This window comes from Mercurialis annua, linkage group LG5 (genome assembly GCF_937616625.2).
Source record: "Mercurialis annua linkage group LG5, ddMerAnnu1.2, whole genome shotgun sequence".
Classification (NCBI taxonomy): Eukaryota; Viridiplantae; Streptophyta; class Magnoliopsida; order Malpighiales; family Euphorbiaceae; genus Mercurialis; species Mercurialis annua.
Genome location: NC_065574.1, coordinates 49,823,083 through 49,836,420, shown reverse-complemented (window position 1 = coordinate 49,836,420; position 13,338 = coordinate 49,823,083). Strand labels below are relative to the sequence as shown.

The following is a 13,338-nucleotide window of genomic DNA, read 5'->3' as shown; positions in this document are numbered from 1 at the left end:
TGTAAAAATTTAACCTAAAATGAGATAAGTTTTATATATATAGTGTGTACTTTTATAAATAAGTTAGAAAAATAGGTAGCGTAAGAAATAAGGAAAAGATAGGCCAAAATACTGTAAATATTTTGGCAAAAACAGGTATTTGGAAAATAATCTTTTTTTTTTATTTTTTCGTCTTCTTTATTTATTTTCTCAATATACTAATCAAAACTCATAAAAATAACGGGTCAAATTGTTAAAAATGATTGTTATATAGTTATGGATATAATATCTTTTTTTTTGCCCATCCGTTTTGCAGGGTTCGCCCTGACTAATCCGGATTCGACCCGCGTTGCGTACATAGCATGGTGGGTGAGTCTGTCAGCGGAAATTTTCTGCATTCACAAGATTCGAATCTGAGACCTTACTTAAGCGATATTAAATTTCTTACCGCTTGGACGAACCCTCGTCAGTTGGATATAATATCATTTGGCCATATAAAATATAAATATTATCATGTATAAAAAAAAAATATAAATATTATCATGTACTGCAGCATTAATGTAGCTGGCAGTTGCTTCTTATTTTGCTGTTTTGTAAAAAATTGTACTTTAGCCCTAGCAATGGAGAACAGTATTCCAGGGGCAACCATAGGGTCAAGTGGGCAAAAAATTCCAATTATAGGGTTTGGCACAGCTGATTTTCCATTTGGCTCATCCTATGAAGCAGTGAAAGAATCTGTAATTAATGCAATTGAAGCTGGCTATAGACACTTCGACACAGCTTCCCTGTATGAGTCGGAGAAGCCTCTCGGTGATGCCATAGCCGAATCTTTGAAGCTCGGTTTAATTCGATCACGCGATGAGTTATTTATCACCTCGAAGTTATTTCCCAGAAGCGCTCACTCTGGGCTTGTTCTCCCTGCGCTACAGCAGACTCTCGAGTAATTAATCTATTAGTAATTTATATGTTTTGCACGAAAACTTGTTGACTCGTTATGTTGTGTGTCCGAAAACACTTCTGAAACACGTTAAATTTATATTTAAAATTATCTTTTTTCACCGTTTTTCATTTTTTAAGATATGGAATTAATTGTTGGTTAATTTTTGGTGCAGAAATCTTGGATCGGAGTATCTGGATTTGTATCTGATTCACTTTCCGGTGAGTTTGAAGGCAGATTGTGAGCTTCCGTTTGAGCCAGAAGATATTGTTGAAATGGACATTGAAGCTGTTTGGAAGGACATGGAAGAATGTCAAATTCTTGGCCTTACAAAATCAATCGGACTAAGCAACTTTACGTGCAAGAAAATTGAGACGTTACTTGCCACCGCAAGAATTCCGCCCGCCGTCAATCAAGTACGTATACATTTTTGTTTTAGAATATGATCATGACACAGATGAATCACGGTTCCAGCTCCAGCCGGATCGAAAAATAAAAATAAAAGTAAAAAAATTAATTTCTAAAATTAAAATTTTTAAAATCATTTTAAAACTAATATAAAATTTTGAATAAATGATTCATTAATTTTAAATTCATAAATTATAAGTGATGGGATTGATTTTTGTCCATCATGTAAAAGGAATGGCAAATTTTAGTAAGTTATCTTGTATTTATGGCAGGGCAAATCATACACAAATATAAAAGAAATGACACATTTATGGTGATATACAAAAAACCATTTTTTCAATACAAATTTTCATATTTTTTTATCAAATACGAATAAATATTTTAATTTTACAACTGTGTCCAATTTACAAAAGTTCTTGCAATTAAAACCAAAATTTTTATTTTATTTTTTAAATTCAAACCTTTCAATTTTTAGTTTAAATTAACTTTAGAAGCTAAATTTTTTCTTAAGATTTGGTGCAAACGTTTGTATTTAAAAAATGAAACTCAAATTTTTTATTACAATTATAAAAAAAAAATTCAAATTGGAAATAATTATAAAAATTAAAAGTTTAGTCATAAATGATAAAACATGTAAAGTTTTGAATTTAAAAAATAATAAGCCTATAAAAAAACAAATTTAGTAACTAATTCTATATATATAGTAGCATAATCATATATTAGCAAAAAAAGAATTAATGTATGGCTAATATATATTTTAAAAAATGATAATTAATTTTGTATATTTAATAGAATATATAAAAAAAATTCAAAAAAACTTTGGATTGAATCCAAAGCTGACGGTTACAATTCCGACAAAAATAAAAAAACCGATTCTCCGGGTTTCAGACCAATTCAAACTAGTTTTGAGTTTGATCTATTTAGAACCCGAGCAGGTTAGTAACTCGAGTTTGTTGATATGTCCAGGTCTTGGTTAGAATTTCCCTGAAATTGATATGTTGTAATTAATTTACATTACTTATTATGCGGACTAAATATGTTTCTACCAATAATTATATCTCAAATTTGGATAATATTCTATTAAGGTCGTGACTTCAATTACTCCCACAAGTTATTTCCTTCACCAAAAAGAAAAAACTTGTAATTTCATTTAGTATATTTTTTTTTGATAAATTCATTTAGTATATTTTATATTGATTTTTATTTAAAAATAATAAATGGAACATAGTAATTAGATTAATTTGTTGTTGTTTCGTGGAAGGTGGAGATAAATCCTTTATGGCAGCAGAAAAAATTGAGGAAATATTGTGAGGAAAAGGGAATCCACATAACAGCCTATTCTGTATTAGGAGGCAAAGGAACCCCTTGGGGTACCAATAAAGTGATGGAATCTGAGATTTTAAAAGAGATTGCCAACGCTAGAGGAAAGACATTGTCTCAGGTACATGATTCACCATCATCAACAGCTAGGGGTGGCAAAATGGGTCATGACACGATAACATGATTCGCCTAACCCGTAAATTTGGCGAATCAGGATTGAGGGTTAACGGGTTCGTGTTGAAAACGTGTCAACCCGTTTATGACACGAAATAAATGGGTCGTGTCACGGGTTGACTCGCAAACCCATCTAACCCACATAACCCGTTTACAAATATTATTATTTATAATAATATAAAAATAAAATAGTTATAATTATAAAAATAAAAAATAAAATTACTAAATTAATTATATTAATATTTAAAATAAAATTAATTATATGAAAATTTTACAATTTGAATATTAATTGATAAATTTGAGGTTAAAATTATATTTATATAGTTTAAAAAAATTCTTAAATGTTAAGTGGGTCGTGGTAGTCGTGTCGTGTTAGCCATGTAATTGTGTTAATCGTGTTACCCATTTATCTTAACGTCTTAATCGTGTCGTGTCGTGTCACTCGTTTAAAATTCGTGTCGTGTTAGGGTTGACAATTTTGACACGATTAGTTAAATGGGTCGTGTTCGTGTTGACCCTAATCGTGTTAATAGAGTGGTTCGACACGATACGAACACGATCCGCGAACCCATTTTGACACCCCTATCAACAGCTGATATAGGAGTTTTTCCTATGTATCAAAAAATTAAAATAAAAAAGGCCTTATTACTCTTGAGTTTTTTTATTTGTTAAACATTCATTCATTAGCAACAGTTAATTATATGACTAATTTAGAACATGTCTCATATGGTTATTAAGGTTTGTCTAAGATGGGTGTTCGAGCAAGGTGTAAGTTTAGTAGTCAAAAGTTTCAATAAGAAAAGAATGAAAGAAAATTTGAAGATATATGAGTGGAAGCTGAATGAAGAAGATTTGCAGAAGATTGATCAAATTCCTCAAGAGAGAGGTAATCCTGCAAATTTATTTGTTACAGAAAAAGGCCCATATAAGACCTTGTTCGACCTTTGGGATGGAGAGATTTAATATTTGTGTAATATCAATTTTATTGAAAAATTATATAGTCAAAAGAAACAATTGTATTGTAATTTTTATTACATGAGAGTGTTGATGTGTGTTTAAAACCAACTTTAATTAGCATTTGAAAAAACTATTTTGTATCCTAATTTCATATTCTCAAAGAGTATCTTACTTTGTAAATTTTGAAAATTTATAGCTTTTTGTACTTGCAAAAGGCTTTTGTAAAATATGAAATTCATGAAAAAAATTAATAATAGCAAGGAAGAGAAATCGTATGAAAAAGGGATTTAGTTTTTTGATATATTTTGAGAAAGTTATCCAAAGAGTGTGTCGTTGATTATTGACTGAAAAACTAAATCAAAATATTGAAAAAGTTATCCAAAGACTCTGTTGTTGATTGCTACAGTTAGTATTATTTCATATATTAGTTTTAATTCGTTGTCATTCCTGGGAGATGGTTTTTTATTGATTGGCTTTCCAATTCATTGGACAAAGAGAATTTCAAGAATTTACTTTTAATTCGATAGTATTAAACCATGGAATACGACTTTCTCCTCACATAAACATTATGTTTGGATTAGAATCTCAGGAGTGCTTATAATTACATGGGATGAGAAAATTGCGCCATGCTTGTTGAAAACCGAATTGGCGAGGTTATCTCGTTCATCCTATGGTTCTCGGCAAAGAGGGGATGGATTTTCTAGTTCAATGCGTGCTTTCTCTAACTTCATTTCGGCTTCAAATTTATTTGAATCTCCTCTCCATGGCTGATTTTTACCTGGAAGAATAGTTTCTCAAAATTGAAGCTAGATATATGCTTTATTTCTACCAGTGTCTTTACTTATCGGCTGAATTCAATTATGTTTGCCCTTCTCCGATTCTAATCTGATCATGTTCCTCTTTTTCTCATCTCAAAGATGTTATATGATTGGGGACCTCGGCCTTTCAAATCTCATAATTCTTGGTGGGAACACTCAGAGTTTTCAACATTTATTTATAACTCTTGAAATCATAATCAGCTCGGTTTTTTAATGGGTGTTTGTTAGTGAAGTTTCAGGAACTTTGTAACTTGATCAAGTCTGGGACATGGATTCTTTGGCTAATAATCATGGACGGTCCTCGACCTTTGCACTAAGCTTCCCTAAACCCCCTCACCTTTCAAAAGCTTCACTAAATCCCCTGACCTTTATGGCGGCGCCATTCATGGCCCTTCTGAAAAAAAAAAAACACAAAATCGCGGCGCCGCCAACGATTTAATCGTTTGCATGCGTTTTCCTCGCAACCTGTCGACCCACGTGACCTGTCCTCTGTCAGTTGCAACAGTCCCTCTCTCTGACATGCCGGTTGACTTTTCAAATTTTAAAATCAAAAAAAAAAAATTAACCGCTCGGTAACTTTTATCTCTCTTTCATCTTCTTTCTGACATACTCTTTCATCCTTCTCTTCTCTTCCCTTTTTTCTTCTGAAACTCATTCTCTTCCCTTTTTTCTTCTGAAACTCTCATTTTCACACCGCCATTGTCTCGTCGATTGCCTGTTCATCTTCCGTGCTTTCTGTATTTTTGCATTGTGAAGAAGAAAAAATAACGAAGGAACAAAACATAAATTTAGAGTGAGAAAGATTGATTTTTACTCTTGTTATCTGGTTCATGTGGTTTAGGGTTTGATTAACGTGGTGTATTTACGCTCTCTGTGTCACAGGTTTTTATAGTGAAAGAATTACAAAAATGAGAAAGAAAGGTAAAGGAAAATCATAGGAAAGAGAACGAACGGGACCACCTGGAACTGCTGGATGGGGTTTAATGGATGAGAGCGATAGTGACGAAGTGGTGGAAGGTATGTAGGACCACATAGTACTTTGGTTTCTGTAAATGTTTGTTATTCTATGCTTTGATTTATTAGCCGCTTTTGGACATAGGACTACAAGTTGCTTTATGTTTGTTTACTGCTGTAGGACCACTAGTTGGTTTGATTTGTTTAATCTTTGTACGAGTTGTTTATTGTTTTCACGTTTCTGTTGGTTGGCATTTACTATTATTTTTGTGTTGCTTGATGGTTGTTGGTGTGTTTAAATATTTGTCTGTTTGCAGTGTCACCAGGTTTTGAATTTTTTCAAATCAACCTTCACATTAATGGGGCATTGGGGGAATGGGGTTACCATGATGGGGAAGTGTCCACCGGCGTTTATTCTGTGTCTGGTATGACTATGAAGAAATTAGATAGATGGATGAAAAGAGAAAAAGTTGAGGGCTTAGTTGATTATTACTGGAAAGAAAAAGACAAGGAATTTCATGATTGGATTAGACCGATAAATCACGACGATGATGTTATGGAAATGGCAAGTGCTGGGAAGAGGGATGGAGAAGTGGATGTCTATGTTAGGAAACTGACCGTTAAAGACATTGAGGCTTTAGTCCCTCCGCCCCCCTCGCCCCCACATGTTGTAATTGAGGAGATACCAAATCCCAAAGAGCTTATGTGTATCCCACTCCCGTGAAAAAAGTAAGGGGTAAACCATTGGCTACCAAGGCTGGTGGGAGTAAACCACTGGGTACCAAGGCTGTTGGTGAAGGTCCTTCAGAAAGTGGGGGGTCATGGATGAGTCCATATGTAAGTGAATATGTAAGTGAAGGGGCTTCTATGGTCCAGGGAAATACGCAGGCTCAGGGGAATGAAGGGGCAGATTTTTTGGGACAAACTGACACTGGGAATGATGAGGTTGCTGGTGAGCGGGCAAATGAAGAGGCAAGCGTTCAGATGGCTGATGAAGATTGCCATGATAAGGGGGATGGGGCTGCTGAAGATTGCCAACTTAATGGGGCTGAGGCTGGGGCTGTGGATGGGGCTGAAGCTGAGGCTGGGGCTATGGATGGGGCTGAGGCTGAGGCTATGGATGGGGCTGAGGCTGAGGCTATGGATGTGGCTATGGATTTGGCTGAGGCTGAGGCTGGGGCTGCTGAAGATTGGCAAGTGAATGGGGTTGAGGCTGGGGCTAGTGAACAGCATGGGCCACAAGAGGAAGAAGTTCCAATTCAGGGGCCACATGAGGAAGCTCAGGATTTGGGGGCTGACGATGGGCCGCACATGGATGAGGTAGAGGGGCTGCATGATAAGGGTCCTACTCAACAAACTCAAGATGTGGACTTCGACAATTTCTTCCAGACCCAACATCAGCCCCCTTTTGAGGGTTTATTTGAGGACCAGAACAGGGAACTACCGCAAAGGCAAAGTGAAGACCAGCCACCAATGCCCACTGAAGAAGAGCTTCATCATTCACATGAATGGGTTGAAGTTGAAGATTGGGATGATGATCTAGATGAGTACATTGTGGATCCTGATTATGACATCTTGGATGGTGATGAAGATTTGACTACCGAGTTGAGGTCAAACGGTCAGTTGCCTGAAGAGAATGAAGAGAATGAAGAGAATGAACAGGATGAAGAGAACGAAGAGAATATTGGTGCTTCGCAGAACAGGGCTGGTGGGAGACCCAAAGGTAAAGCCCAATTTGAGTCTGGTGGTGTTGACAGAACAATTCACCAGGACACTGTGGGTGGTGATTCAGAGTACGTAGAGTCTGATGGTAATAGATCTATTTCAGATTCAGAAGAAGAGGGGGGGGAGGATTTTAATGTGTTTGATGAAGACCACGACCATGAGGGTCCAACTTTCTCTATTGGGATGTTGTTCACTGACAGGGAGCAGTTTAAGAAGGCCTGCCGTGAGTGGGGGATACACCACAGGTACCAACTGCACTTCCCTGTAAATGAGATAACAAGGGTGAGGGCAAAGTGCTACTCAAAGAGCAAATGTAAGTTCTACGTGTTTGCCTCAAAGCTGCACCTCAAAGATCCCAATGACAACACATTCCGAGTGAAGACCCTTGATCTGCGCCATACATGTCCTAAAGTGAGCAAAAACTTCCACCTGACTAGTGCAGTCCTCGCCGACAAGTACTTAGAAGAATTTAGAAACGATCCTGAATATAAGTCTGAAGTGTTTGTGAAGAAGATTCAGACGGACCTAAAACAATCAATAAGCATTCAGCGGGCAAGAAGAGCAAGAAGGGCAGCATTGGACAAATTGGAGGGTGATGAAGACCGGCAATATGAGAAGCTGTATGACTATAAGAGGGAGGTTTTGAGAACCAACCCAGGCAGCACGGTGGAGTTTAAAGAAGCAAGGGGGAAGTTCCAGGGAATGTATGTATGTTTTGATGGGTTGAAGCAGGCCTTCGTGAATGGGATGAGACAGATTGTCTGTCTGGATGGGTGCTGGTTGAAGGGTAAATACGGGGGTCAACTTCTTTCTGCAACAGGGATTGATCCAAACGACTGTATGTACCCCTTAGCATATGCCTGGCTTAAAACGGAGAACACGGAGACCTGGATGTGGTTTATTGGGCTACTATCAGTTGATCTGCACCTTACGAATGCCGCTGTTTTCATGTCCGATAAACAAAAGGTACAATCCTATCTTGATTAATGTGCTGTATTAGATTTTTTACATTAAGATCAGGGTCCTTTGGTGAATAATGTACAAACTATAGGGTGTGTTATTGATTGCATGGGTGATTATATTTCGTGCGCTTGTGCAGGGTTTGTTGAATGCTGTGAAGGAGTTGTTCCCATATTCAGAGCATCGATTTTGCTGGAGGCATTTGTGGGCCAATTTCAGGAGCACATTTCACACGCAACACATGAAGCCCTTCATCTGGAACATTGGAACAGCAACATACAAAGCAGCCATGGATAGAGCAATGAAAGCTCTGGAAGACAAACATGACGCTGGCTACAAATGGATCAAAGAGAGGGACAGGAAACACTGGTGTAGAGCGCTGTTCAAAGAGGAAGTTAAGTGTGATATCCTCCTAAACAACCTGGCTGAAGCATTCAACAAGTACATACTTGCTGCAAGAGAGAAGCCAGTGTTGACAATGTTCGAAATGATAAGGACGCAGCTTATGAAGAGGATTAATGACAAGCAGAAGTTTGGGGGAAACATGGAGGGTGAGCTATGCCCAAAGATCAGAAAGAAGCTTGCTAAAATCATTGATTATGGTTGGAAGTTCACCGCAGATCCTGGTGGTAGCCCTCAGTGGCAGGTAGAGGGCCCAGGGGGCCAGTTCGTGGTTGATTTGGCTAACAGAACATGCACATGTCGAAGGTGGCAGCTTAGTGGAATCCCATGTTCGCACGCTACACCATGCATATATGGAAATAATCAACGGCCTGAAGAGTTTGTGGATGATTGCTACAGTGTAGCTACGTATCAGAGGGTATACAGCTATGTAATCAACCCTATGAATGGGCCAGACATGTGGGAAACAGACCCTGAGCCGGCTAATATCATACTCCCACCATCCCCAGTACATAAGAAGAAGAGGGGCAGAATACCAACGGCCAGGAAAAAAGAGGCGGAGGAACTAGAGAAACAAAGGGTTGAAAAAGCCAAGGAAGCCGCTGCAGGTAGGGAAAAGTTGCCAAGGAAAGGAAATATGAGAATGACGTGCAGTTTATGTGGTCAATATGGACACAATAAGAGGGGTTGCCTAAAGAGGAGTGGGGGTCAGTCAACTCATGAGGTTGGTGGTCCGTCAGCTGAAAGAGTGCCTGGTGGTCAGTCTGCTGAAAGAGAGCCTGGTGGTCAGTCTGCTGAACGAGAACCTGTGCTTCATGACTCTCCAGTCACCCTCCGCTGGATGATGGATGTAAGTGAATGTGTGGTTTTGTTGTTTTTAGTTTTTTGGTTTATTATTCCTTTAATTTTATTTTGGGTCTGTGTCTTTCCATGGCAGGGTACAAGTCAAGTCGTTCATAGGTCACCGAGTAGACGTGACACCTTTCCATTTGTGGATCAAGCAGTTCCGGTGGAACCTCCGCTTGCTGACCAAGGCCAACCAGACCAGAACCACCCAGGTGATGCAGAAGAGAATGCCTTCAACAGCCAACGGAGCAGTGTTGACGATGGAGCTCCGTCCCAACCTATCCCGACGCAAGCTGAAAAAGGAAAAGGGAAGCGGAGAGCTAAAGATGTTCCCTCTAGATACATGAACATCCTGAGGAAGAGATCCAAAAAAAACGTAGTGCTGGAACATGGATTAGTGGTAGTTATTTTGCTAATTATTATTGTGGTGCACATAGGCAGTATTTTGAACCATGCTTTTGATTGTTTTGAGCCACAATGTTGTGGTTGTTTTAGGAATGGAATGTTATGAAACTTAGGAATGTTATGTAATTAATTCTTGAATCAGTGTACAGACATGAAAATTCTTAATATAAAAGTACTCTACTAAAGACTTCAGAATCGAAATTAACACCAGAAAAGTTGAGTTACATAATAAAACGATCAATTACATAATAATATGGTTAAAACAGTCATTCTCCAACAAGCACATAAGCTTACAAACAACCATTCTAAAAAGTTCATAAGATAATAAGTACACTGGCAATAAGACAAGTTTCACAAATGATTTATAAGCCTTCAGTTCCCCTATTATTTTCTCTAATCCGAGCAGCTGTGAGTTCATTCTTCAATTCTCTAATCTCCATCTGCAGTCCCCTATTTGCAGCATACAAGTCTATTAGCTCCAGCTCCATCCCCTCAATTTTGTTAGCAGCTTTAAGAAGCTCGTCCTCCTCTTCAATTGCATCAATTATACTTGCTCTGTCAATCAAATGCTTCAGCTCGAATACATCTCCTCTGAGCTTTTCCCCTTCTTTCTGTAGCTCTCCATTTGATCTCTTCATAGTATACAACATGTGCTTCAGGTGAGGAGCATATTCCTCGTCATACCACATGAAGAAGGGGCATCGATTCACCCGCATCTATACACAACAGTTGGCTTTAGAAAATGCCATATAAAAAATACAAACACATTGAATAAAACCCTAATATCCAAATGACTCAAATCAGAAACCCCAAAATTACCGTTTTACAAACCCTAATATCCAAATGACCCAAATCAGAAACCCAAAAAATTGTCGTTTTACACAAGAAGAAGAATTTCATACAACTAACCTTAGCATTTGGACATCGAAAGAATCGCCTCCCAGGATGCTTTTCAGTCCAACACACCATGACCTTCGCCTCCAATCCGCATTTGCATTTAGGAACATTGCACACAGGGAATCCATCTACATAATCCTCTTCTGAAAATCCTTCGGCCATAATTAGGAGATCGACACAAGAAAGAACCCTAAAATCGACACAAATGGAAAGGTGTCACGTCTATAACAGTTTATAACAGTTTATGTTTGTCTATTGTTTTTTAGCAACGATAAGGTCAACCTTTTACATAATCACCTAAGGTACTTATCCTATGTTTTAAATATCGTCCACGGTACTCATTCTTTTATTTCAGGATCAACCATGGTACTTCAACTTTTAATGAACTATCACTTAAAGTACTTAATCTTGATAATTAAAACAATAAAGGTTCGTTGGTAATTAAAAAAGGGACATCTGTCACACCTGACAACGAAAAGCAAATCTGAACCCTGCATAAATGAAGGTGCAACACATTATTCAACTGAACACTCAACCCCTTTCTGAAAACCCTCGTCTCATTTTTTTTCTTACCAGCCTTCCCATAGATCTCCACTCCCAAGACACAACGACAATGGAAGGACAAGCTAAACAAGTTGTGTGCGACTGTGGAATTCCATGCCGTATGCAGATTTCCTCTACCGAACGAAATCCAGGACGGAGATTTTACGGCTGTTCGAAGAGAAATGTAAGTATTTTAGATTTTACGGCATTTCGAAGAGAAATGTAAGTATTTTTTTAAAACTTAATCTTCATTTGTTGCCATTTAACTGTCATTTGACCTACACTACACAGAATCAATGCGATTTTTTTGCGTGGGTGGATAACGACATGGCCTATCAGATGACGATGGTCAGGAATTTGAAAAGTGAGGTTAATGGCATGACTGAAGAACGCAACAAAGCTCTACTGGAACTAGTTCATGCCCATACTCAGGTGGCGGCTAAAACTGACGAACTGGAGCAACTTAATGAGGCCTTCGAGGGATTGAAGGAGTCCATTGAGATGTACCACGAAGAAAATGTGCTTATGATCCAGGATAGTGGTCTGCAACTTATGGAGATAAACACTCTGAAGAAACACGTCAAGCTGATGGAAGTCAAGTGCTCAGACATGGAGAGGAAAAACAAGATCATGAGGCTTGGTTTTTTTGTGGCATTTGCAGTTGCCGGTTGCAGTTTATCCGTTGCTTGTTTGAAGAAAAAATGATGCATTTTCTATTAAGTGACAATGGCTTGTGTTTGTGCAGTGTTGTTAGTAAACTGCGTTCCAATAATTTTTTGTATTATCTTAAACTCATTTAATTTGCTTGTTGGGAAAACTTTGTGTGATTCAAAAATTTAAATTACAGTACTGTCGTTGATTACATAATTTAAGTGCAGGTGCTGTCTTTCATAATTAAATATAAGTTCAGGTGCTGTCTTTCATAATTGGTCGAAATGTCAAGGGCTATATTAGACTTCACAGAGAAATAAACCGCCAAAAAAATGAAAACTTAATGGCAAAGATTAGCAATGGGTTTTCCAAGAAACCCTTTCATTACACCCGTTCCATCAGTTGTATTGTTCCAATGCAGCCTCTTCGTTAACCACAACCACTAACACAAAGGGCATGTAAAGAAATTGAAGAGTCATGATGGTAACTTATTTAAATAGGCAACCACAGCAACTGATTCAACCATTTCAGATTACACAAATTGTTCTTATTCTCAGAAAAACCAGAAGATGTCCGATAATATTGTTGTGTCTTCACTTAATGGCTAATAATCACCGACGGTCCTCGACCTTTGCTCTAAGCTTCCGTAAACCCCCCAACCTTTCAAAAGCTTCCCTAAACCCCCCAACCTTTATGGCGGCGCTCATTCACGGTCCTTATGGACGAAAATACCCCTAAGCGCCGTCTTTTTTTGGCGGCTACAATTCTAAAAAAAAAAAAAAAAGACGGCGCCACGTGTCATCTGACATGTGGCAAAATATCTAAAAAAAATTGAAAAACCCAAAACACCCTTACAACTATTAAAATTTAATTAAAACAAAAATAAAAAATCAAAGCAAATCAACCCATTCAAACCACTGAATTATTGAAACCGAACCGCCACAACCGAACCCGCCTCCGGTCATCTTCTCAGGTGAGAAAACGACCAAGCTCGTCGTCTTCTCACCTGAGAAGACGACCGTCTTCTCAGATCTGAGAAGATTTTCTCGTCTTCTCAGGGGAAGACGAGCTGCTGCTCGTCTTCCCAACCTGGGAAGACGAGCAGCAGCTCGTCTTCTCCGTTTTTGAGAAGACGAGCAGCAGCTCGTCTTCTCCGTTTTTGAGAAGACGAGCAGCAGCTCGTCTTCTCCGTTTTTCAGAAGACGAGCAGCAGCTCGTCTTCTCTGAGAAGACGAGCTGCTGCTCGTCTTCTCCGTTTTTCAGAAGACGAGCAGCAGCTCGTCTTCTCTGAGAAGACGAGCTGCTGCTCGTCTTCTGCACATCTGTTCTTGGAGAACAGATCTGAATCTGTTCTCTGTTCTC

At 38.3% G+C, this 13,338-nt stretch overlaps 4 protein-coding genes across 5 annotated transcripts; 3 read left to right on the top strand and 1 right to left on the bottom strand.

Annotated features, from left to right (window-relative positions):
• Positions 1-530: 530 nt before the first annotated feature.
• Positions 531-3,921, top strand: LOC126681061 (non-functional NADPH-dependent codeinone reductase 2-like). The gene is made up of 4 exons (XM_050376436.2): positions 531-919; positions 1,092-1,332; positions 2,586-2,765; positions 3,557-3,921. Exons 1-4 carry the CDS (start codon positions 600-602, stop codon positions 3,779-3,781), a joined length of 966 nt encoding a protein of 321 aa, XP_050232393.1. The 5' UTR covers positions 531-599; the 3' UTR covers positions 3,782-3,921.
• Positions 3,922-5,510: 1,589 nt separating this feature from the next.
• Positions 5,511-10,070, top strand: LOC126682005 (uncharacterized). The gene is made up of 4 exons (XM_050377560.2): positions 5,511-5,610; positions 5,865-8,238; positions 8,372-9,484; positions 9,572-10,070. Exons 2-4 carry the CDS (start codon positions 6,373-6,375, stop codon positions 9,989-9,991), a joined length of 3,399 nt encoding a protein of 1,132 aa, XP_050233517.1. The 5' UTR covers positions 5,511-5,610; positions 5,865-6,372; the 3' UTR covers positions 9,992-10,070.
• A 177-nt stretch (positions 10,071-10,247) lies between these two features.
• Positions 10,248-11,033, bottom strand: LOC126682004 (uncharacterized protein At4g04775-like). Its single transcript, XM_050377559.1, has 2 exons — positions 10,795-11,033; positions 10,248-10,601 (listed from the first exon to the last, which is right to left on the bottom strand). Exons 1-2 carry the CDS (start codon positions 10,942-10,944, stop codon positions 10,248-10,250), a joined length of 504 nt encoding a protein of 167 aa, XP_050233516.1. The 5' UTR covers positions 10,945-11,033.
• LOC126681065 (uncharacterized) lies at positions 10,999-12,585 on the top strand. Of its 2 annotated transcripts, none has more exons than XM_050376442.2 (2): positions 10,999-11,509; positions 11,665-12,585. In XM_050376442.2, exons 1-2 carry the CDS (start codon positions 11,282-11,284, stop codon positions 12,028-12,030), a joined length of 594 nt encoding a protein of 197 aa, XP_050232399.1. In that variant the 5' UTR covers positions 10,999-11,281; the 3' UTR covers positions 12,031-12,585. The 2 variants fall into 2 exon arrangements, with proteins under 2 accessions (XP_050232399.1, XP_050232398.1); XM_050376441.2 differs by having other exon boundaries at positions 11,617-12,585.
• The last annotated feature ends 753 nt before the right edge of the window (positions 12,586-13,338 follow it).